Raw genomic sequence first — 27101 nt, forward strand, 5'->3', positions numbered from 1 at the left:
GTGTTTAACAATAACCAAACCAAATCTGTGTATATTTGGAATCGCGTTGTTTTAGTGCAAGGCCATATAATGGGCTATCTGTGCTTTTCCACTGTGTAGAATAGAATTCAGGACTTTTGAATTGCAAGTCTAGGACCCGGCATTACCAGGCGGTTAGGGTGTTCGACCCGCAATGTACGGGACGCAGGTTCGAATACTTGTCCCACCAAAAATGCTCGACCTTTCAGCCGTGTGAAAATTATGGGATGTCATGGCCAATCCCACTAGTTGTTGGTAAAAGAGTTGCCCAAGACGTAGTGATAGTTATCTACCTACCCTCTAGTCTTTTACTGCTAATTTATGGAAGGCTAGCGCAGATATCCCTCGTGTTGCTTTGCGCGAAGTTTATAACAACAGACCATAAGCCTGAAGTCGGCCGACACTTTTTATCAATAAGAAAATAAACTTCAGTAAAATCAAAACTATAAAAAAAACTATCTAAAACATATATGGCTACAAGTGTTCCAAATATATTTAACGCCATTAGATAAAACATTAACTCACATTTAGTTGGAATTTTAGTTATTGTTTAAGACAGGATCTTCATTCGTTAAGATTTTTTATGTCTTATCGGCTTATAACTAGAACAAATCAGGTGAAAATATGCATTAATAAAAATTAATGGTATGTGTAAATAGCCTTTTTAATTTGTTATTAAGCACAATGAGTTTATGTTCTGTCCAACGCCAGAATCAAATACATGATTTTTGTTTGTTTGTTTTTTGAATTTTGCACAAAGCTACTCGAGGGCTATCTGTGCTAGCCGTCCCTAATTTATCAGTGTAAGACTAGAGGGAAGGCAGCTACTCATCACCACCCACCGCCAACTCTTGGGCTACTCTTTTACCAACGAATAGTGGGATTGACCGTAACATTATAACGCCCCCACGGCTGAAAGGGCGAGTATGTTTGGCGCGACCGGGATGCGAATCCGCGACCCTCAGATTACGAGTCGCACGCCTTAACACGCTTGGCCATGCCGGGCCCTCATGATTTTTAATATTATAAGTTCTCTGATTTATCGGTGAGTGTGGATACAAGAACGTAGTGTATTCAACCATTTTTAATAGATATTCTCACGTGTTTATGGACAGATACATTTAAATGAGTTCTATTTTTTTACCAGCTTCCACACGGCCAGATGCTGCACGAGAAACGATATCGGAGTTAGTGACTTGAATGGAAAAAAATCAGATATATTTTTGTTCGTTTATTTAGTATTAAGCACAGAGATACACGATGGGTTATCTGTGCTCTGCACATCACGGGTAGCGAAACCCGGTTTCTAACAGTGCGAGTCCGCAGATATGCCTCTGTGCCGGTTATGTAACTATGTATTTCGACGTATTTGAGTAAAGTCTATGGAATATTTAAAATGAGTAATTATTTTAAAATATGAAAGTAGCCACTTCCATAAATAATCTAAAACGCTTAGTTTGTTTTGAATGGGCCCTTCTTCCTAGTGACGTAGTGGTAAGTTCGAAGGCTTATAACGCTAAATGTCGGGTTTCTTAGGGGTGGGCACATCACCAGTAGCTTGTTGTGTAACCTTGCACTTAAAAACAATCAACCAATCTATTATTTTTAACTTTTTTTAACGCAAACTGGAGTTTATTAGGGCATTTCTATAATCGTAAATATATCTGGTGATAGCTGGATTAATGAATATAAATGGATATGTAGAGTTCCTGACGACGCTTTGATTGTGAAATAGATTTAATAAAGTTATATTATTCTGCAGATATAAGTCGTAATTTTATTTACGTTTAAAACAAGCTGTGTTCAAGAACCACATAAAACGATATTTAAAGTTTTGGATACTAGGCTTCTCAATTACCAATATTTCAGTAAGGTTTGTTTTGAATTTTTGTGCAAAGTTACACAAGAGCTATCTGTGCTTGCCGTCCCTAATTTAGCAGTGTGAGACTAGAGGGAAGGCAACTAGTCATCACAACCCAATGCCAACTCTTGGACTACTCTTTTACCAACGAATAGTGGGATTGAACGTCACATTATAACGCCCCCCACGGCTGAAAGAGCGAGCATTTTTGGTGCAACGTGGATTCGTACCCGCGACCCTCAGATTACGAGTCGAATACCTTAACCAACCTGGCCATGCCCGGCCCGAAAGGTTTTTGAAGTGGCTTTTTGTGAAACTCATGTGAGAGATAACCTTGCCGAGAGCCTCGTTGACGTCGATTTTCAGCGACAACGTAATATTACCTAATATTTTGTTATTAGAATAGAAAATCTTAGCACAACTGAAGGATAATAACTCACGGAGTTTTACTGAGTATAATAAGATAGTATATTTGGCAATGTGCTAAACAATCGAGTGACGTGGTCTGTCAGTGTATGTTGATTGTTTAATACAGGGTGTTCGGAAAGTCACTGTGCAGTTTTGTCTGTATATAAGTGCATAGTGACTTTCCGAACACCCAGTAGTTGAGAAGATCGCCACTGTGTAAGAAGAAAGTTGAGTCATTACTAATCCACTACTTTTTTGTAAAATTATAATTCTTAGAAATTCAGTGTTTAGTAAAGTTATGAAATAAATTAATTATTTGCCTTAAAGAAACAGTCTTCTTCGTGGGTTACAAGCTAATCAAAGGATTATTAAATTACCGTATTTAATGAATTTATTCCTTTTCAATCAAACGACGGTTGTTGTTTTTGTCAACAAAAGAACAGTGAATGCAACGTTTCTTACTAATATGTACGCTTTCTATATCAACTCAAGCTCTGATTTGTACAGTCCTAGCGATTTTGTCTCGCTTAACTCAAAGAAATGAGCCACAAGAGTTTGGTTGAACGTTACGTCAGTTAGCGTACAACGAAACACAAAGGAACTTTAATTAACAGTATTTCTTTGCAATAATTGCAAATACAAATTAACACAGTGAAAGTACAGGGTGTTCGAAAAGTCACTGTGCACTTACATATGTATATGATTACAAAACAGCACAGTGACTTTCCGAACATCCTGTATAATCAAACTTCAACTAAAATCTCAATCTTAAGTGAGATAGAATAATAATTTTCAATTCATCTTACATATTTATCTTTTTATCAATATAATTGAGCTATGTTTGAGTTTTAGTATTAACTTTCATGTGTTTATTTCCTTTTAAGCAGTTATAATTAACAAGAAACTGTTGGATTTTGAGCCCGTGAATCAAACACAAAAGCTTAAGTCGAAGGAAAATTTTATTTTACAACAATAAAAATCTTAAGGATTTAGTAATAAAATTACTTACACATTTTTTTAGTTCATAACCCGCTCTAGGACAAGATTCTTGATTAAATAAAAGGTCAGAGGTACAGGTTTTGAGTAGATTTGTCATTCGTTTAGAACAGGGGTTCCCAACCTTTTGGCACTCGCGACCCCTTACCTAAAAGTTTGAAACCCATGTGACCCCCTACTTAGGGCTTACTATTAGCAGCTTAATTTTTCTTTTATTTTCTGTGAAGGAGAGGGAAAGAAACATCTAAAAAATATATTTTAAAATTCTGTAATTATTTATTAGCAAATTAAATCACATTGGTCCAACCTGAATTCATAAAAAGAACATATATTTCTTAAAATAATATTAACAAAGGTTTGAACAGCTATCCAACCCAGCTAGTGAGATGTCTGATGTTGCATTTCAACAGCAAGCTTTGAAATTCGTGGCCGAGCGTTTGTTAGAGCCAGTCTCATGTCATCTCCAACATCCAATCTGTTCCTATTCTTTGTTTTTATATTGACAAGAGTGGAAAATCCTGCCTCACACAAGTAGGTAGAAGCAAATGTAACAAGGACACGTAAAGCTATCATGCTGACTCTGGAGTATGACTGATACATAGCGCACCAGAATTGAGTCACGGATTTCACCTTGAAGAGATCACGAGCTGAAGAGTCGTTCCTTTGATCCAGAAATTCATCTTGGATATCATCTGGGATGCTGGATACATCAAGTTCAGTACAAAATAGGTTCCTTACCAGGGCCTCCTGTTCCTGTGATAGCTCAGGGAAGTAACGCTCGACTTCCTTTTCTAGAGACTAAAGATGTTCGGTAATCTCATCCTTGAGTAACTGATCAAGTTGGATCTGAGACTCATCCGTCACTCCACAAAGTTTTTCAAACATAGCGATGTTTCCAAGATTGGTTTTCCGACGCCAGTTCTGCAGTTTGGAAACAAAACTCGAAGACTATCTTGAAAAAGGAGAACATGTGTTTCCCTTCCTTGAAGCTTCAAATTGAGCTTGTTCAGCTGGTCAAAAATGTCGGCTAGGTACGCAACCCTTTTATTCCATGCTTCATCTCCGAAGTGAGCTACAAGATCTTTCCTTTCTTGAGTCTCCAGGAATAGCTTTATTTCATCTTTCATTTCAAAGACACGATTAATAACGTTTCCTTTCGACAACCAACGTACTGCTGTGTAGAAGAGAAGGACTTCGTGGTCAGCATTCATGTCTTTGCATAGTTCTTTGAATAGGCGAGTGTTGAGTGCTTGAGTCTTCACATAATTTACAATTTTGATTACAGATTCAAGCACTTCTTGCAGAGAGGCAGGGAGAGTCTTACTGGCGAGAGCATATCGGTGAGTCATGCAGTGGATGCCCTTTGCTTGAGGTGCTAGCTTCTTCACTCTCGACTGGAATCCTGATTTCGATCCCAGCATAGCCGGTGCCCCATCCGTACAAACCCACACACGTTTTCCCATTGAAGATCTTCGTCTTGAAAAAAAGTTGAAACTTTTTCCATGACATCATCAGCTTTTGTTGTGGTTTCAAGTGCACTACAGAATAAGAATTCGTCTTTGATGTCACCTGAATTAATGTATATCACGAAGACAAGCAACTGAGAACATGAACTTACATCTGTTGACTCGTCGAGCTGAAAGGAGAACAAAGGGGAACCCTTGATTTCAGTCAAAACCTGTTCCTTCACATACATAGACATTTTAGAAATGCGCCTCTGTATAGTATTATTTGACAGGGATACTTGCTGCATCTTCTTTGCACTGGCTTCTCCAAGAATAAGATTTACTGCTTTCATCATGCAGGGTTTAAGAAGTTTTTCTCCAATCGTTTGAGGCTTTTTTTGTTTAGCAATTTCGAATGCAATCTCATATGAAGCTTCCACTACGGCTGCACTCTGCTGCTGAAACGACCCACTTCTATCGATTCTTTGGCTTTTAAGACACTGTTCATGCCGTTTGAAGAAATCCAAAGCCTTCTTTGCGTGTTCTGGATGTTTCGTCTCGAGATGACGCTTGAGTTTTGATGGTTTCATTGACTCTGCACTCAGGACAGCATGGCACAAAACACACTGTGGTTTCTCGATGCTGTCGTTGGCGAGCACAGTGGCGAAGCCAATGTTGAGGTAGCATTCTGAGTATTTGCGCCGTTTAGCCATGGACACAACTCACCTCTACTGCTTACTTATCTCCTTGTTAAAATAAAATAAAAATGTTGAATAATGAACGCTTTGGCAACTGTAGATCTTACACTGACTACTTGTGGGGGGTGCAGGTAGAGTAATGATGGGGTAAGTATTGGGAGGGAAGGGAGCGTGGCCAGTCGCGCGATTCGTCATCCACCAATCAGCAACGGACATGTGACTCACGTGTCGACAGCGAGCACACACACACTTAATCACAGCTAAACAGACACACAAGCATACGTACATGCGCGTGCACTCACATACTCGCTACTCACTAGTACACACATACATACAGTTGCAGACACATACACATTCACACAGGCACGCACACATACACCCATAATATCACCTAATGGCATTGAACTAACGTAGCACACGTTTTGCTTTGCACCGAAACAAAAAAAAATGTAAGAGCATGAAAATGTAATTGATGAAATAAAATTAATGTTATCCCAAGCTACTTCTAACAAGGCTACGCGACTCCCCTGCCAAGGCTTCGCGACCCCATGGGGGGTCGCGACCCACCGGTTGGGAACCCCTGGTTTAGAATGAGTACTTTATTTTATAGACAAGTTGAGTCACTTGTCCTTCGTTCGGGTTATGAACTAAAAAAATGTGTAAGTAATTTTATTACTAAATCCTTAAGTCTTTTATTGTTTTAAAATACAATTTTCCTTCGATTTAAGCTTTTTTGTTTGATTCACAGGCTCAAAATCCAGCAGTTTCTTGTTAATTATAACTGCTTAAAAGGAAAAAAAACAACATATTTTTGCAGTATTCATTAGTACCTCACCAAAAGCTGTCCATAGGATTTAATAACCCAATATACGTATATTACATAATATATATAAACATGCTACACACTGTGCGATGGTCAGATGACATTGTAGCAAGAGGTAGCGACAAGGGGTGCTTTCCTTTATCCATCTTCAACGCCACTCTCGTGATGTCCTTCCACAGTGTTTCACGTGAGTAATTAACTGAAACCCATTAGACACAGAAGTGTCTTGCGACTCGAAGTTGAAAGGTCACGGGTCAAAATAGGAAGTGGATATAACTCATTAAACGGCTCTTTACATGAACCTTATAGTGGCTGTTGCAGTAGAAACTTCAGTTGAGTTTGTGTATTATTGCAATAGTATCTTTTCATTGCGTTCCTCCATAGAGAGTGCTAGCTTACACTACAAGATAAATAAGACGTTTATGTGCCCCACCCCCAACGTTGTATGTGGTGTTATAGCAAATGTTATACAGTTTTTGTTGTAGAGACGTGGCGCCATCTGTGAATGTAGTTAACTTACGTCAGAGATAATAAGTGCTCAATAACAACAATAATGGGGGGAAGGGACAGAATGAGTTCATAATCCCCATTAACATACCCCTTTTTCAAAACTATTATTTCACAAAGTTTGGTTGAGATTGGTCCCATGACCAAGAATAGTTACATAACGCAAAAACAGACAGACACACATTTTTTTTTCTTCTTTATATACATGGATTAAATTCTTAGACCTTTCAAGAAAAATCTTATTTCTTTAAAACGAGTTATTTTTTATTATTCTGAAATTTATGTTTCCGTCGTATTAGGACAAAACCTTTCTTTATTCTAGTGGTTTTATATTAAAATCATATTTTTCCTCGCTTTAAAACAATGTTTTACCCGTTCTATAACTAGTTGCTGTTTTTCATTATTTTCAAAGGATATCTTATGCTATATTTGACCATTATTGGTTATCTGATGTAACGATTTTCTTTATATAAAGAAGAAATTCGGTAAAACTTGAATTACAATTTATTGAAACATTGTATACTACAACGTCGGTAAATCATCACACTTCTGTAACAACACAATACGTAGGTAAAAAAGAAAAAAATGTGAGCTTCGTTTGCACATTTTTATCTTGAACCTACATTAAACATGCTAAGATTGAAAGAAAAGAACAGACAAAGCCATGGACAAGAAGAACTGAGAGTTTCATACGAGAAATATAGTCAGAGTAGATAAGTGTACATGCTTCGATGTCATATGGAGATTAAGAAATCATGTAGATATTTTATGTACGCAATACATAATAAAAACGAAGGACACTGCACTTAATTATTAATTCATTACATTTTATGCGTATGTAGTAATGGAAGTTAGTTTTAGAGTCTAGGTGTTTGAAGTGAGAAAGTTGGCTTGGTGTTAAATAAATCTGGTGTAGAAATGAAGGATTGTTCATGAACATGTATGTGAAAGTTGTCCAGGGTTTACGTGTAATTAGACCAAGGAGGTTGGCTTGGTGGTACACGTATCTAGTTAGGTAATTTAGATCGAAAAACTATTGAAGTGTGGCAGTTGACCTAAGGTTTGGGATAATTCAATATTATTTCGAAAACGCAAAATAAATTAATCTTTATATTTTTATCACAACTTTAATTTCTAAATATTTTAAACGTAGCACGCTTTCATAGAAAGTGCTCAAAGTTTGTTTCTCTTATCAGTACAGTTTTGACACTTCACACGATGACAGTTAATGAGATTGACACTTTAGGTTGAAATAGGTAAACGAAGTACTTTACCTATTCACCAGTTCTTCGAGAGAAAGAGTTTGTGATTTTTAAAGTTGGTGAACAATGCATTGATATGAAAAGGCTTCATTTCGGTTTCACTATTATCGCAGGGGTTCCAAATACTTTAATAATGGTTGCATAGTAGAATTCCAAAGATTTCAATACTGGTTACAAAGTGACATTTCAGATAATACGTTACTGGTTACACAGCGGAATACCAAAAATTTTCACTGCTTGTATAAAGACTTACCATACATATGTTTTGTTTCATTTTTACTCGTTTGTTTGAAGTTCAGCACAAAGCTGTGCCCACTACGGGTATCGAAACCCGGTTTCTAACGTTGCAAGACCCCAGACATACCAGTGAGGGGCAACTTCTTGCTATTAACAAATTTTCCTATAGATACAACAATAGTGCGAAGTGTCTTTTTAGCCACTTTCGTAGCACTTATAATTTTTCTAGAAATTACTTTGCGTCATCATTCAAGTAATAATTTGAAAAATGCTTAAAATTTTGTGGTTAGATGTATTGAAGATGGATAAAAACTTGTGGCTCTAAGTCTGAGGTAGTAATATTAGCGCGAGTATGAATGTTGACAAAAGAAAATACTGTTGTAATGTTTGTTTTTGTAATACACAAATATTCAAAGTTCTAAACTCTATGTTTACACAAACCACCTTGGTATCTAGGACTAATGTATTTCCAAAAACATAGCACTGCAGGTAAAATTACTTGGGGGAAAAAATACTCCAAACCAATAATAAAATTATTTCTTTACCTGAATGTCTGGATTTGTTTCATGTATAATTTTAAACATGGACATCAGTCTCACAAAAGTCGACTTCTAAATTGAAATTGCGCTTAAAGTAAAGAAATTAAAGAGCATTCAATGCCGATAAGTACTTGGTAATCAGATTATGACATTTAAAGTTCAGAAAACTGTGTTTATAAACGTGTTTTGTTATAATCTAACGTTTTAATAAGTGAAATTATTCTTCACTGTCGAAATATCTAGCAGTGTCATTTTGCTATGTTACTCAATGGACTGCACTACGTTTTCAATGTGAGTGGGCGTACGCGTTCACGTGTCTCCTGCTGCGACACTTAATTGGTTATTTTGAAAGCATTGATTATAAAACATTTTTTTTATAAAACGCATTTAGAAAATTATAAAGATTATACAAGATCGTTAACAAATTTGCTGATAATAAAAATACTTCTTATTTTGTTCACAATATAAACAAGGCTTAATTAAGAAAGGTCTGACGTGTTCCTGTCCAGCGTCAGTGAGCAGAAGAAATAGGTAGGTTACGAAAAAACTAACGAACACAACACACCATCTGGTGGAGTGAATAAATTATTATTGTGGTAAACCAGCAGGACGTTTCTCTCCAGCTGCTTGTCCTGTAAGGAAAGAAAAGTGAACATTATTTTGATAATTTATCCAAAGATAGAGTATTCTGGTAATTACTGTGATGGAAATTGAACAGTTTAAGATAGTGAGTATTCTAGTGTTGTTTCTTTGTTGGATTTCGTGAAAAGGAACTCAAAAACAAAACGCAAGCTGACTCTAATTTAGATACGATAGACTAGAGGGAAGACAGTCAACACCATACACCGCCAAATCTTGGGCTACTCTTAACGAATAGTATGATTGATCATCATGCTACAATGCCCTCGTGACTGAAAGTACAAATGTGTTTGGTGACAGGTTTTGATCCCTCGACTTGCAGATTACGAGCCGAGCTCACTAGACACCAGACAGCGAATGTATTCTTCTGTACACAGAAATATATAAATATATATAACTTAATTAATAAAGTATTCTAATGAACCTATCCTCCATTATTTCATTAATGTTATTTTCATTAGCAGTAGGGTGCTTAGGGCGCTCGACTCGTAATTTGAAGGTCGCGAGTTTGAGTCCTTGTCAGATGCATGCCTTTCCAGACGTGGGTGCATTGTAATGTGATGGTCAATCCCACTATTCTTTGGTAAAAGAGTAGCCCAAGAGTTGGCGTTGGGTGGTGATGACTAGTTGCATTCCCTCTAGCCTTACTCTGCTAAATTAGGAACGGCTAGAGCAGATAGCCCTCGTGCAGCTTTGCGCGAAATTGAAAAACAAACAAACAAATATAACGAAAGTATTATGTCTTTATAGTTGACATTTCTGAAAGCAAAACATGGTTTGCAAGTTTACGAGACTTTTAGTGGACAAGTGTTTGAAGAAAGCCATTTCAAATGAATATCTATTTAATATTTGCGTAAAGCATGTTACTAGAAAGGAAACGTTGTCGTGTGAGAATATAATGTTATCCTTAATTCATTTAGTGGGTAAATATGTGACATATTTGTGACCATAATGATCACATCCGGAATGATATTCGAAATTTCGTAGTTAAGGGTTATGAGATATGCTTATTTGAAGTAATTCTAGAGAGTCGTTTTCCTGGTTAAAATTTAGGGGGTAAAAATGGTTAAAGTTAGTTTTTCGAAATTGGTTATATTTCAGAGTTTAACTTTGCGAATAATTTCTTTATCTGAACCATTATTTGACAAATGTCTGTGTGTACGTGTCCACTCATAACTGATGAAATATTGACCAAATTGTCACTAAATCTGGCATGCACCATTAAGTTCCCGAGAGAGTGACATTGTGTGTGGGGGATCTTTTTTTTTTATTACTTTGGAATGAATGTTCTTAAAAGTTTCTTAACAAATTGAAAATAGAAAAAAATTAAACATTTTAAAACAGAAAATCGTACAAGAAGTATGTTTTGCTGCTGTAGTTTGAAGGAGGGACTGGTCAGATCATTTGCCTCTCTGAAAATCTGAAATCCCTGGTGTTTTTATCCCTGTGAACAAAATACTGTTCTTTCTTCTAAAATCGAACATCCCAATAACATGACTGCAGGCGCAGCATGGCTAGGTCGTTAATGCACTCGACTCGTAGTCTGAGGGTCGCGGGTTCGAATCTTCATCATATCAAACATGCTTGCCCTTTCAGCCGTGTGAGCGTTATAAGTAACGGCCAATCCCACTATTCGTTGGTAAAAGAGTAGCCCAAGAGTTGGCGGTGGGTGGTGATGACTAGCTGCTTTCCCTCTAGTCTTACACTGTTAAATTAAGGACGGCTAGCATGTTTGGTGTGATAGAGATTCGATCCCGCGACCCTCAGATTACGAGTTGAGTGCCTTAACCACTCAAGATAAAAGATCGAATAAAAAAAAAATTTTTTTTGTTATAAGTACACACATTGGCAAAAGTATGACTTAAAACAGTCTGGTGTAAGATTGAAACTTTTTGAGACGTAAATATTATTTAGTATTACAGGAAAATCGTCCCGTTTTTGCCAGTTTACTTAGCTGAACACACATCACACTTGTACACCATAAACAACATTTTAATGGCACCATGCCACCAAAAGCATGTGTTTACTCATACTTTTGAAATACATACATCGATTTTGTTCGTTGAGGAAGCTAAGACTTGTGTTAAACCATTTCCTGATTTTTTGTTATAGCTTTAAGGACTTGTTTACTGAAACTCTCACTGATATCAGGAATGGTTAATTTACTGCACACCTTTAAGCGCGTTCCGAAAATGTTTTTAACGTTTTCCAATAGAGGGAGCTACATGACATAAATGATGATGGCATTTTACAACAGGACACTTTTTCGATACCCTAACCTTGCTAGACTCATTATTGAATAACGATTTCTCTGTAAATGTGCTATTATTACTTGTTAAATACACCACCCAGTTTCTAGCATTGTATTTCCGAAGACATGCCGCTGGAGGGCGCGAGGGAAAATGAAATAATGTTATTGATAATTATCAATATTACTTTAATTCAATCCTGCAATTCCTGGGAGAAAAACACAAGCCTTTTGATAAATGGATAGTTATTTTCTTTTTAAAACCACTTTGTTTTTTTCTGATGTCACTACTACTAGAAAGAAAATTAAATTGTAAGTAATCGCAAATTTTATTCGTTAATATTTAAGTAAAAAAATAAAACTTATATATGAATTGTAAGATGAGAAATGATCAAACTGTAAACATTAATTTGATGATTTATAATGTGTAAACGTCCTAAAAATACTCACATCAAAAAATCTGGAGTCGGTGATTTTCTCTATCACACACCAAAAGGTTGTCATTAGCCATAACTGCTATTCCTTCGATCCCCTTGAACTCCCCTTCACCAGTTCCCCATGACCCAAAGGCTGATAGGAAGCTGCCATCAGGCAGGAATGTTTGGATTCTGTTATTACCACTGTCTGCTACAAAAATGTGGCCCTGTTCGTTCAAAGCGACACCACGAGGGAATTGCAACTTACCCAAATCTGAACCCTCGTTACCGAAGTTCATAATAAATCTCCCTCTGGTATCGAATATCTGTATGCGGTGGTTATTGCAGTCACTAACAATCACCTGTTCTGAGCCTTTAACAGTGACGTAGTGAGGGCACTCCATTTCGCTAGCATTGTTACCAAGCGTTCCAAACTTTGTAACAAAAGTACCATCTGCTTGAAAAACCTAAAAAAAACAAAACAAACAAATACAGTACCTGATATACCAACCATGTCACTAAATATCTTACAATATAAACCATCGAGTAAAAATACGGTTCAACAATGTTAATTATATCCAAGCAAGCAACCATTATGACGGCAAAAACACTGAGATACAACAATAATAGTAGTAGCAAATCCTGTGGCGTATAAGCAATGAGAAAAAAAAACAGCTGTAAAGCAGAAACATTAGAATTAAGCAAGTAGTAACCAATCCTGTGGCATGTAAGAAATAAAAAACAATCCTAAAGCAGAAACATTGGAATTCAACAAGTAGTAGTCAATCTTGTGGCTTGTAAAAACTAAAAATAAACAGTCGTAAAGCAGAAACATTGGGATTCAACAAGTTATAACCAATCCTGCAGCATGAAAAAAATTAAAAAACAATCCTAAAGCAGAAACATTAGAATTCAGCAAGTAGTAGCCAATCCTGTGACATGTAAAAAATAAAAAAATCAATCGTAAAGCAGAAACATTAGAATTCAGCATGTTGTAACCAATCCTGTGGCATGAAAAAAAAATAAAAAAATCAATCGTAAAGCAGAAACATTGGAATTCAACTAGTAACCAATCCTGTGGCATGTAAAAAATAAAAATCAATCGTAAAGCAGAAACATTAGAATTCACAAGTTGTAACCAATCCTGTGGCATGTAAAAAATAAAAATAAACAGTCGTAAAGCAGAAACATTGGAATCTAACAAGTTGTAGTCAATCCTGTGGCTCGTGTGTCATAAAACATCCGTCGTAAAACAGAAACGTTAGGATTCAAACAGCAGTGGTCAGTTATGTGGTGTATAAACAGTAAAAAACAGTCATAACAGAAATACTGGAATTCAACGACAATTGCCAATTCTTCATCACATAATGACAGTGAGTTATGTAAGACCACCTAAATTTCACAGTTTATTTATCACATAATGACAGCGTGTTATTTACAACCGCCTAAATTTCACAGTTTATTTATCACATAATGACAGTGTGTAATTTGAGACCACCTAAATTTCACAGTTTATTTATCACATAATGACAGCGTGTTATTTACAACCACCTAAATTTCGCGGATTCTTTGTGATATAATGGCAATGTATTGCTTACGACTACCTAAACCTCGCAGTTTTTTCTTATCAAAGACAGTTAATAATGCACTAAAGGTAGTGTATTATTTATAGCTACCTGAATGCGATGGTTTTCCTTGTCACAAACATAGATGAAACCTAAACTGTCTGTTGTGATTCCCCAGGGATAGTTGAACATGCTATTTAAATTCCCTTCTGTTCCAAAGGACCGCAGGAATCTTCCGTGAGGATCAAAGATTTGGATCCTGTGGTTATAGCGATCACTTACGAGGAACTGTCCAATTCGATTAATGGCTATTCCAGCAGGACTGTTGAGCTCCCCTTCAGAATCTCCGTAAGTTCCAAACTGATGAAGAAACTTTCCTGTGCTATTGAACACCTATTAAAAAAAACACACCCAGTAATTATGGAAAGAAAACTATATTTATAATGATAAAACTAATTGGTTTAATGATAAAGTAAGGCGCTTTATGCTCTTGAAATACGAATAAACCAGAGGTGCGTTTTGACAGTATGTTAAATCTTAGCTCTATCTTTGTTTATTTTGAATTTCGCTCAAATCTACACGCGGGCTATCTGTGCTAGCCGTCCCTAATTTAGCAGTGTAAGACTAGAGGGAACGCAGCTTGTCATCACCACCCACCGCCAACTCTTGGGCTACTCTTTTACCAACGAATAGTGGGATTGACTGTAACATTATAACGCCCCAACGGCTGAAATGGCGAGCATCTTTAGTGTGACTGGAATTCGAACCCGTGACCCTCAGGTTACGATTCGAGCGCCACCACCTGGCCATGCCGAGCCAGTTCTATGTTTATCATCGAAACATTCTGTAATCAGTTTGACTAAAAGAGAAACAGTTTTATAACAAACAAGGAGAGACGATACAGAATTTTGAAAGAGATCAATGGATGAGGATTGCACAATAGCCTAATCATTTTAAGGTAACCAATGAGGGGTCGTGCTTCCCCGAAAACACAAAAAATGTTTAAATCTAAACACTCTGAAATGTGATTTACAGTGTTTCGTAGGCCTATAAAAGTATAATCATGCTTTTTGAAAATAATTTATATTAATGTTGCAACAAAATAGTTGGTATATAAAAAAAGGCCTACAGTTGAAAGGTATGCACATGAAAAAGAGAGAGACGTGTTCTATGACCCCTCTTTCCACACACACACATTCTCACATGTGCAAACTAAAACAGTAGGTTATAGATGAAATAACTTTTGCTAATTATGAACAATTTCGTAAACAAAGCATTAGTAATGATAACGTGAAGGCAAATCACTTAATTTCATAATTCACGTGAAGATGTCGGTATAAATCAAAATGTGTTGAAGTCCTAATTCGATAACAAGAGTTTGTTACTACTTTTAACATATTATAATATACCTTTCTTGCCACCCGCTAGTACAGCGGTAAGTCTACGGATTTGCAATTTGAAGCTCGGTTTCGTCAAAGTGTATTAGATTTCGTGTGGCGGGGTGGTATTCACAAGGTTGCTTATTGGATCTTGACCAAGAATTTTGCTAGTGGGGGTATCAGTTTGGTAGATATACACGTTCGTAAACTTGCTTTTCGCTTGAAATTGGCCATCTGTTTTTCATGTGTCCTTCTGTCCAGCCCTTGTGATTCTATGTGTATGCTTTACTGGAATTTTATTATGGATGCCCTATCTCCAACTGGATCTGGAGGAGATGCCAGTTAGTGGGATCTCATCCTCTCTTACCTGGTCGGTGTTTAAATATTTTTCGCTTATTAACTAGTTTTGCACGGCTTGTTATCCAATCTGCGAGGTCTGTTCAGTTAGCACGCAATCGCAAGCTTCATTTAATTTCGTTCTATAAAGTGCGTTTACGCAAACATATACACTTACATTATCATAGATGTGTGTTACACGACTCATTAAGTGTCTTTTATTCATTGTATTACTATAACGGTAGGTTGGTTACAAAGGGAGTACACGGATACCTGTTATGTGCTTTGTTAAGATAAAATGTGTTCTTTCCTACAATTGAGTTTTATTTTTTTATCACAGTGTTTCATTCTTTTCATTGTTCTATTAAGGTTTTTGGTGTATTTTGATTTAAAAATTACAGCTAATTATCACTTCTTTTATAAGGCCTGGCATGGCCGAGCGACTCGTAATCCGAGGGTTGCGGGTTCGCCCCCGCGTCGCTCTAAACATGCTCGCCCTCCCAGCCGTGGGGGTGTATAATGTGACGGTCAATCTCACTATTCGTTGGTAAAAGAGTAGCCCAAGAGTTGGCGGTGGGTGGTGATGCTTAGCTCCCTTCCCTCTAGTCTTACACTGCTAAATTAGGGACGGCTAGCACAGATAGCCCTCGAGTAGCTTTGTGCGAAATTCAAAAACAAACAAAAGTTCTTTTATATTTTTAACACATTTTACACCTGTTGTAATTTTTTAGCAAGGTATCTTGCAATGTTTTTTCGTTTTTTTTTTTTTTTTTTTCCATATGCTAATTACTTAACTAGTGTTTCATTGACTGTATCACTATAATGGTAGTAACAAAGATACCTGTTATGTGCTTTGTTAAGATGAAGTGTATTCTTTTCTACAAGTTTTCTTTTTATCATAAGTGTTCCATTGTTTTCTTTGTTTTATCAATGTTTTTTGTGTAATTTGATTTAGATATTTACCGTTAACTATTACTCCTTTTATATTTTCTAATACATTTTATACCTTTTGTTGTAATTTTTTAACAAGGAGGTATCTTGCAATGTTTTCTCTCCACATGCTAATTATTTAACTAGTGTTTTATTTCATGTATTTTTGTTTATATTTCCTCTTTGAGGTGGAATGAATAAAGAGAAAAAAAATACGGATTTACAACGCTAAAATGAGGGGTTCGATTCCCTCGGTGGGCTCAGCAGACAGCCCGATGTGGCTTTGCTATAAGAAAACACATACACACACACAATACACTTTTCTAAAGAGAGATTAAATTTACGATACATCACATCGAAATAAATACACATACAAATACTGTTTCACTCTTTGACTTTTGCAAGAGAGAGAGAAAAGTGCTTGTAACGTCTATCAGAAATCTGAAATTCAAAATCTGACGCGTGATTTGAGCATTGTTCGTCCAATACGAAGTTCCAAAAGTATGCATCGCTTAGGTAACTGTTACACTGTCTGAATTACTTACATGAAGATTACAATGCTAAAAACGGCCAACATAATTTATATTCCTTCGTAAAATACATAAAAAAATAAAGTTAACAAACTTTATAAATGTCAATTGCATTTTTCGAGAAAAAAATCATTTTCGTATTGTGATACATACATAGGCCAAATTTATCAAATGGAAAATTCTGATTATAAGACGGACCCCTTCCGCTTAAATATATTAAAGGAAATTCATGTAAAAAAATACATAACCTGAGTATGCATGGCGTAATGGTTTTGTAAAAGAAAAGACACTTTTGCTTCCAATCTTGAGGTATCTATTCGTTAATAAGAAAAACTGTATAAAATAAACTGCCCGTGTTTGATTCATTACATCCATACTGAATCCCTGACTTTAGTTAGGTAGCTTCACAGTTGTATAAAAATAAGCTAAAACAATGTGAAATTGTAACCGAAATTATTGGAAGTGCAAGGAAAAACTGGGAATATAAACCACCTGTTCACGAATAATGTTTAAAAAACTGGTTACATTTAATCAATGCTTTTAACACCTTTTGCTGCTCCCCCCTTTTGACTGATGTGGGAGGATCTGGATCACGAAAGCTCCCCTCCCCCATGTCTGTCAGTTAGAAGTCCAACAGATATCTTTACATAAGGGTTCAGTAAATGAAACACACTGTCCAGTCTAACACATTTCTGGGCCCGGCATGGCCAAGCGTGTTAAGGCGTTCGACTCGTAATCCGAGGGTCGAATCCCGGTCGCACCAAACATGCTCGCCCTTTCAGCCGTAAGGGCGTTATAAAGTTACGGTCAATCCCACTATTCGTTGGTAAAAGAGTAGCCCAAGAGTTGGCGGTGGGTGGTGATGACTAGCTGCCTTCTCTCTAGTCTTACACTGCTAAATTAGGGATGGCTGGCGCAGATAGCTCTGGAGTAGCTTTGTGCGAAATTAAAAAAAAAAACAACTAACACATTTCTGATAATAAACTGAAACCAAAATTATGTGGCCACGTAAAATATTTCACAACCAAAAGGTTGCTTACAAGCAATAGCTGAAGCCCTCTAGTAAATTAGTTTAAGTTAGATATAAATTAAAGACAAACACTTACCTGAATCCTATGATTACTGCTATCTGCCACAGCAATAAGGTTTTGTGGACTTACTGCCACATCCCTAGGCCAATTAAAACAATACGGCTCACTCCCTCGACTTCCTATTTTAATTATCGGTTGGCGGATCTGTGAGGCTTTATCAGTATAAAGGGTACAAGAGGTAGAAGGAACTTCGTTAATATTATTTTCAACATTACTTCTTCTACTATATGACTGATCTACTGAAACCTTGGTGTCATCACGTTTTTCAGCTTGCGCTTTTCCATACTTATTTCTAACATATTCAGATCTAGACGTTAATCCCCTGTCTGTGTTGGTTTCTAATGCGTTTTCACCCAAAGTCTGGCGTTTTTCTTCGATAAATCTACGATACGTTGGGGTACGCGACTCAGAATTTTCGTCATTTTTTACAAGATCACGTGAGCTCTTACTGCGTGATACTGCTTTATCTGGTTTGCTGGAAATGGCGGATTTTGTTTGAAATCGACTGCTACCAGAAGAGTTGGCCAGAGAATCAGCCACATCTTTCTGCTGTTGATTTAAAATAACCGAACTTCGACTCCGTGTTAAGTAACGATCTCGAGACGAGTCGCTCTGGTCGTCACTTACGTCGTCTTTTATTAACACCTTCCCTTTCGAACTTGTGGGAATATGTTTTTTTCCATATCTATCTTTCTGTGTTTGGGGTAATTTAGGGTTTAGGGTCTTCCTAGCGTCCTCTGCCTTTTCAGGGGAATCTGCTCTTGCACTTTTCCGGCGAGCTTGTGCGCTACGCAGTAAGAGGTCTCGAACTGATGAGCTTGTACCTGATGTAAGATTACTAACGCTGGAGTCGTCACTATCTGTTTCTGTGCTGTTAACTTCACTTTCGCTGTCGCTCTCAGAATCTGAACACTGCCCCATTTGACGTCTGACAAATGAATACTTAGGATGGTCCCCATCCTTCTTGTCCAAAGATAGTGTTCGTCCATACGGTCTTTGTGATTTGTTTAAATTCTCCATTTTGTAATTACCAGATCTCCGCTCTGCTTCTACTGGTAAAGTCTTCTTCTGTAGCGTCCAATCAGACCTGAAAAAAGGAAAAGAGAAAAACTTTGATCAACTATACTTACGTTTCTAACCCTCAGTGATAATATATACATATATTACTGCCATGGATTAAGGGTTAACATGTTTTCTAACTACAACTGACGACCAATACTTGTATCACGGGTGCCAGGTGAAGCGTTATTATACTGAGATGACGAACTTCGCATAGAAGGATTTTGACTGTTGTCTTCTTGACTGTTAAAGGAATTCTGCATCAGGGAGCTATTGGTAGTGTCGTTGCTTTTCCTGGATGTACGATATCGATAGTAGTTCGGCCGAATCTGTCCCACAAAGTCGTCTAGACGTAACTTTCGGCTGGGGCCCGGAGTGCTGTCTGTCCTTAGGGCACTGCGAGGTTTGCTGTGATCAGAATGCGCATCTAGTGTAGAAATCCTGCTTTCTTCACGTGAGACAGGATAATTTGAGTACCTATTATAACTAAAATCACTCCTGGTACGCCTGTATGGACGACGAAGAGAGTCAGACGTCGGCGAACTGCCTTCTGATTTCTCTTGTTCTTTGGTAACACAGCTGGCTCTAACTCGTGTATTCGCTTCGGTATCCACTCCTTCAGGGATTCTAGAAAGAACTTTAGATGTCTGATCATATCTTATATTCAAATCATTTGAATCTACTTGCCTAAAGGTTAAACCTCGAGGATTTTGTTCACGAGAAAATCTTGAACCAGTAGGTGCTTCTGTAGATGTTGTCCCTTCGACGTCACCAGAAGTAACTGGTTTGTAAGATCTGCTTCCTTGTTCATCAAATGTAGAAGTGGAGGTTGAAGAAGACACAGTGCTTCCTCCAGAACTGGACGTTGTTAATTCCGTAACTAGAATGTCGTGTTGCTGTGTTTCGGATGATTCATTCGATGCACTAACAGGAGGCTCTTCAACTCTTGTCGATAGAAGTCGAGATGAAAATTCAGAGGGAGTAGTTGCTGCAGAAGGCGTACTTGTTGTGGCCATTTTATCTCTAGTTTCAGCCATTGTAGCCGAAAGCTGGCTTTGTTTTTTCTGTTTTTCAACATCGTCCTCGCTTATTTGTCGTGCGACTGGTCTAGAAGGAACACAATTAATTTTTGAGGAAGGAACAGGATTTTCTAAACGTTGGTGCTCTTCATCCTGCATCTGCTTCTTCTGTCGAATCTCGTTTTGATGCAGTCTCTCCATTATATAGGCAGAATCCTTAAGTCTCGGAACTCCACTTAAAGGACCTCTTAATCCATTTGTATCAAAAACGGATTCATTGCACTGAACTTCATTGTCGTGAAATCTAACACTTCTTCCTTGACTCGATTCTCTTTCCTGTCTTAAATTCTCGTAACTTCCTCTCATAAACCTCGATCGATAAGTCCCGACAGTCCCATCACAATCTCTCCAGCTCTTCGCGTCTCGGGTTTCACTCTCCGGTTTCAAAAGTCGCCGCTCTCTATCTGGCGTTTCGTATTCTCGTGAAGATCTGTCTCCAAAGCGACTATACGGGCTGTTATCCCTACATTCCCGCCGAGAACGACTTTGTAAACCGACTTCACCGTACCTTCCATCCCTTTCCGAGTCACTTATTATTCCACGTTGACTAAAGTCAGAAGTTGAGCGGTTGTCCTGCCGACGCTGAAAGTGAGTGCTCAGCCAGTGATCACTTTGGCTTCGAAGCAATGAACTAGAGGGTGAGGGAGATAAATTACCCCCAATAGTTGGAGGCGTAGGTGCATTTATCTTTAAGTCCCCAAATTCTTCCAATACTCTATGCAGTACATCTGGATTAGTCCTTGGTTGAAAAGTTATTCGACGAGTAAAGTCTGAAATGCCCGTATCGAAGTTTCTAACAAAGTCTAACATTTTGAAAACAACTTCTTTATATTGTAAAAGTTCACTGTCAGTCCAGTCAATATTTTCATTCATGTGTTTCTCCAATAGCTCACAATTTCCAGTTAAATTGGTAAGTTCCATTTCAAGATTGTCCTTCAAACCACTCATTTGTCGAAGCTCTTTTTGGACGTAAATATCAATTTCTTCCTTAAGCCTTTTTTCAGTGTGTTTCAGATCTTCATTGTAACGACGTACCATCTCTTCGATATCCTCCTTAACACGATCGGCGTTCTCCTGCAATCTTGTTCTGTTGCTATGAGTTTGCGTGAGAGTATCGCTAACTTTCTGAAGACTTCTTTTAACTTGATTATTAACACGTAGGATTTCCCGCCGAAGAATGTCAAGGTGTGCTTCTTTGCACTCGTCACACACTTTCTTGTCACAGTGTCCACATTTTTTGACGTGAGCTTTGTCGTTACATACGGCGCATCTTTCCATCATAGACGGTAAGGGCTCTGGTTCTTCTCCAGTGACATCTCGATGGAGGTCTAAAAATCGTGTCAACGTCACGTTAGTGGGAAAAGCTTCGACACCTTGATAAGGAATTCTATGCTCTGCCCGGCATTCTGGGCATTTTACTTGTCTGCGAATATAATCTATTAATCCTTCCAAACACGGCTCAAGACAGAAGGTATGTTGACAAGGAAGAAGTTTAGGGTTCCTGTACCGATCTAAACATATTGCACAAGTAAGTAATTGTTCCAGCTGACTCCATGCTGACGTCATGTTTCAATCGGAAGATACTTTAATTATAATGATTGAAAAAGGGCACTAAATCACTAGCAATGAAGTAGCTGACTCCATGCTGACGTCATGTTTCAATCGGAAGATACTTTAATTATAATGATTGAAAAAGGGCACTAAATCACTAGCAATGAAGTAGCTGACTCCAAGTTGACATCATGTTTCAGTCAGAAGATACTTTAATTATAATGATTGAAAAAGGGCACTAAATCACTAGCAATGAAGTAGCTGACTCCAACTTGACGTCATGTTTCAGTCTGAAGATAATTTAGTTACAATTGTTAATCAAGAGCACTGAATCACCAGCAATGTAGCAGTAACTAAGGACTGACGATTAATAAGGCATCTCCGTTACCACCAGATGTCGCTTTCAGATGTGGTCAGATCTGTAAGAGAAAATCAGAAACTAAATATTTTGCAGGCAAAAAGTATCTCATGAATATAATGCATCCGACAATTAATTATAATAAGAAAAAAGTTTTATTATTATAACACGTGTTACGCTAAAAAAGCATCAGTCAAATATGTTTTAGTTTTGCAATCAATCGAATTATGAAAATTCCACTATTCATTTTCCAGGTACAAAATAAAAAATCCATCGAAAACAAGACATGCATTTCAACCAAATTTAAATGACCTGAATAGTGTAGTTCCTCTACCGTTAACTTTCGAAGCGATTTGCTTTATAATTTTTAATAAACAACTTTATAATTATTATCTGGAGTATGCAACAATTTAAAAGCACATTTGTGTAAAATTACATACTGGTCTGTGAAGTTTTATAAGTTGTAAGTTTTTCTTAATTGTCTTCCTTAGCGATTGCATGAATAGACTGATTACAGATATAATTTAAGAGCCAATTATTATTTAAAACACTTATGGCGCGATATTGATATTATATATATTGTCTATTGTTATGTGTAAGGAGGAGAGTGATATATTTTATGATGTGTATATTATTTCAATATTTATTTTGTAATTTGCATAAAAACACACTTCAAACCTCATACTTTATACGTTTTTAATTGGTAATTTTAGCTATTCACAGACTGGAATATTCTACTTTCTGTGCTAACTCGAGTATATAAATGTATGAGAAATATGGTTCCTTAACAGGGCTGTAGTGCTGCCGGAGTGCAGCAGAGCAGCCTCCTGCTGAGTCACGACACTTCATAAACTACATATATATATATAAGTTATTCAACTAAAACCTGAAATTAAGTATATTTCATAACCAAACACTGTGGCCGTTTATGATCATCAGTGTTCATTAGCGCAGCTCTCTTTCAGACTGACCATACACTCTGTCACTCTCCCTCAGTAGCTGGCATCAGGCACTTGTGACCACTTTGGCTCAAGAAAAGGTGTTTATGTCGTTAAAATGGAGAAACATTTTTGGCTCATGCCACGTGGTTATTAGGACACACGAATATGATATTAAAACATTTATTAAAGCAAATTTTACAGGCATTCTGAGCGTATAAAACGTACACGTTTGTAAAAAAGTTTACTATTAACATAATATAAAACGAAAGTTTCTATTTTTTTGATATTTATGTTGCCAGAATAGGGAGTTCAGAGCATTACAAAAGTCAAATTTTTAATACTGAAATACAATTAGATATATACCCGACATATACTTAGTTAATCTGAAGATGACCTAAGAAGGTCGCAATGTTGTTCTGTACCTTATTTTAATTGTAGTTTTAATACCCATACCAGCTGTATTTAGAATACGTTAGAATACAATTAGATATACAGTAAATTAATAAGATAAGTGATTTGAAAACTTGTTTCAATGTTAGTAATTTTATATGATACTCAGTTTTGTTTTTGGTTTTGATTTGTTTTCCTCGCTGATTAATTTAAAGGAAGCTGAGTTGTGTTTTTTTCTATCGGTAATATTAGTGTATTATATTTAGTATTAATATAAGTAGTCTCAAATGAATAGTGATGCAAATATTTATTTTATTTGGAATGTACTCACGAAAACAGATATTAGGCTTAGAATATGATATATTTACTCTGCTGATGACGTCGTAGTCTGAGAAATGTTATCCCTTTATCACGTTCTTTTATTATGTTCATGAGCTGCGGATCTACGAGAACACCTAACAGTTACAGGGTGGGTTGATCCATTATGCATTCTTATTTAGCCAGTATGTAGCATGTGAAAAATTATTGGGCCGCTAGTAGTAATATTATCCAGGCTGGTCCTTCACTACCAAACCTCCCCTGATTATATAATATTAAATAATGAAAAATGTTAACTGAAATGGATTCTCATTTTTGGTCTTAAGGTTGCTCATATCATAATTTATGTTACGTTGTATGTTGTTTGGTATAGTTTGTTTGTTTTTACGTAAAACTACACCATGAGAATCTGCGCTCTCCACACTGCATAGAATCTAACCCCGTACTTTAGCATTGTAATTCTGTAAACTTGCTGTTCACCTACCGGGGGTGGGTGGATGGGGAGAATAAAGGGATAACTAGGGTGTGTGTATGTTTTTTTATAGCAAAGCCACATCGGGCTATGTGCAGAGTCCACTGAGGAGAATCTAACCCCTCATTTTAGCATTGTAAATCCGTAGACTAAAGGGATAACATAGAGAGAGAAGATAACCACTGTGTACCTTTGCGCTAAAAACAACAACTATATCATAATTTAGCAAAATGAGAAAATTATTATTTTAAGTGTTATATATTTAGTTTGTCTTTTAAATTCGCGCAAAGCTATACGAGGGCTATCTGCGCTAGTACTATATAGATAAATATGAATCACCTTAAGTTACAGTTCCTTCAATAAATACAATGAATATTAACACGTTTGAGATGGTACAAAGAACGTTCAAAAATGTATCTTAGAATGGCTGACACTTTTACTAATAAAGCAGAGAACAACGTTTCGGGCCTGGCACGGCCAGGTGGGTTAAGACGTTCGACTCGTAATCTGAAGGTCGAGTATTCGAATCCCCATCGCACCAAACATGCTTTTCCCTTTCAGCCGTGGGGGTGTATAATGTGATGGTCAGTCTCACTATTCGTTGGTAAAAGAGTCGCCCAAGAGTTGGCGGTGGGTGGTAATGACTAGCTGCCCTCTAGTATTACTCTGCTAAATTAGAAACGGCTAGCGTGTGGCTTTGCATGAAATTCAAAAACAAACAAACATCCCTTTATGTTTCAAATTGTAGAAATAAACCTATAAAGCTCTCAAAAATTGTAAGTAAAAATGAAAGATTTGTCACAATAAAGGCGGACAAATGGAATACATTCTGTGTACAGTTATTTTAACACTTGTCGTACGGGTAAACAGGGTAACATTTTGTACCAGAAGAAGGATCGGTCAAAATCCGTCTTGGAATCGGACTACGGCAATTATATTAAATAAAAGTACTAAACACAAGGACATCAGTTTTTTTTAGAGAAAAAATTAAGTATGAATAAAGATATGACTACATAAATATTGATATATCGATGAATATTAGCTATATATATATATATATGTATATTGGAAATGTTACATTATTAACTCTATATTTGTAAACAGCTCTTTTCAGAACGTGTTTACAATATACTGTCTCAAGCTAAAACATCGGGTTGTCTATTGGGTTTTCATATCGATTTTCCACAAAGGGAAATCTTCATTTTGTAGCAAAGCGAACAACCAATACTAATAACAGAATTACAGCGAAAGTTTTGATTCTTCAATTATATGGTAAACTATTCGAAATATCTCGAGTTTCGGGTCTCATTTGAAAACCATTACATCTCTCATTACTAATATAATATATTTGGTTTCTTGTTATCATTTATAATTTATTTTCGTATATTAAGAAATAATTTGTTTGCATCACTGCGTAACATAATATATTACATTTTCTTTAGGACTGAAATGTTTAAGGTAATTATATGACTTGCTTCATCAGTAGAATTAACTGATTTAAAAGGATTTAAAGGGTAATGATGACAAGTTGCCTGCCCTCTAGTCTTACACTGCTAAATTATGGACAGCTAGCGCAGATAGCCCTCGTGTAGCTTTGCGCGAAATTGAAAACAAACAAACAAATCAATAGGTATTAATACAAAATGATAAAACCCTATTACCCGAGTGCTTTCTAAAGGTGGAACTTTCTTCTTCGGGGGTAAACTAGTAATGTTAAATAGCTTTAAAATAACAAAACTAAATTTATAAAATGTCATATAGGTTGGTCTAACTATAAACAGAAGGAAAATCACAAAAGTGGTTAATAAGATTAAAACAGAAAATCCATTGTCAGTATAATAATTTGATAACACTACGTAACACAAATTTTGTTCCTGGACACTATGTGTTATTTCTTAATTGCTTACGTTGTAAAAGTACAGAAAATGGCCATTAGTTTCTTCAAACTTTGCTTTTGTGTCCTGGATAATGAAACTTAGAAATTAACCTATTTTCTGTGTAAAATCGGACAAATTTGCACATTTTCATTTACATGAGGTCTGAATAAAACAACATATGAATCAAGATTTACATGTATTTATACTTCAGTTATACAAAAATGTTTAGAAGTGAGTAGTTTTTCGAGATTTGCGAGTGTAATGTAAACCACTTTCACATATCAGCCCCTAAATATAGTCAACCATCATGTTATACGTTCCTTGGTAGCGGCGTTCAAAGTCCAGTGTATCTTGGTGGAAGCGCTCGCCTTGCTCCTCTGAGTATGTTCCCATGTTCTTGAATTTATCAAGATGAGCGTCAATAATATAGACTTTCAGGGACATCCTGCAGCCCATTTTGCCGTAGTTCTTCATCAGAACCTCAGCCAGTTCCACATAATTTTCGGCCTTGTGATTGCCCAAGAAGCCCCGAACTACTGCGACAAAGCTGTCCCAAGCTTTTTATCCTTCCCACTTAGCAGCTTGGGGAATTCTGTGCACCCAAGGATCTTCTTTATTTGTGATCCAACGAAGACACCGGCTTTGACCTTTGCCTCAGACAGCTTAGGGAAGAAGTCTCGAAGATACTTGAAGACTTCAGACTTTTATCAAGAGCTGGGACAAATTGTTTCATAAGACCCAAATTTATGTGCAATGGTGAGAACAACACCTTCTGGAGGTCCACTAGTGGCTCACACTTGACATTATGCCTCCCCACAGAGAACTCGGTCCGTTGTGGCCATTGCTTCCTGTTGTATTGCGCTGCGGTGTTTCTGCTGTCCGAAAGGCAAAGATAACAGGGAAACTTGGCAAAGTCTCCTTGGAGACCCATCAGAAATGTCACCATTTTGAAGTCTCCGATAACCTCCCAGCCATACACATCATACTTCAAGGCTTTTAGCAAGGTCTTGACGCTGTTTACGGACTTATGCCACTATGTCACTTGAGACAATAAGATTTGTCGTTCTAGTTTTGATGTTAGAGTGTTTCTAGCATTCCATTAGATGAAACTGTAAGTTTAAGTATAGA

At 36.9% G+C, this 27101-nt stretch overlaps 1 protein-coding gene across 3 annotated transcripts in view; it reads right to left on the bottom strand.

The window, feature by feature from the left end:
- Positions 1-7242: 7242 nt before the first annotated feature.
- LOC143234321 (uncharacterized) overlaps positions 7243-27101 on the bottom strand; it is a 34668-nt gene continuing 14809 nt past the window's right edge. For all 3 annotated transcript variants that reach the window (XM_076471607.1, XM_076471606.1, XM_076471608.1), the window contains 5 exons: positions 19675-22036; positions 17944-19015; positions 13774-14055; positions 12132-12564; positions 7243-9426 (listed from right to left, as the gene is read on the bottom strand). In XM_076471607.1, coding sequence (XP_076327722.1) covers positions 12133-12564; positions 13774-14055; positions 17944-19015; positions 19675-21632 — 3744 coding nt within the window. In that variant the 5' untranslated portion in view covers positions 21633-22036 and the 3' untranslated portion in view covers positions 7243-9426; position 12132. The remainder of the gene's footprint in view (positions 9427-12131; positions 12565-13773; positions 14056-17943; positions 19016-19674; positions 22037-27101) is intronic.

The sequence above is a fragment of the Tachypleus tridentatus genome, chromosome 12 (assembly GCF_004210375.1).
Source record: "Tachypleus tridentatus isolate NWPU-2018 chromosome 12, ASM421037v1, whole genome shotgun sequence".
Taxonomy (NCBI): Eukaryota; Metazoa; Arthropoda; class Merostomata; order Xiphosura; family Limulidae; genus Tachypleus; species Tachypleus tridentatus.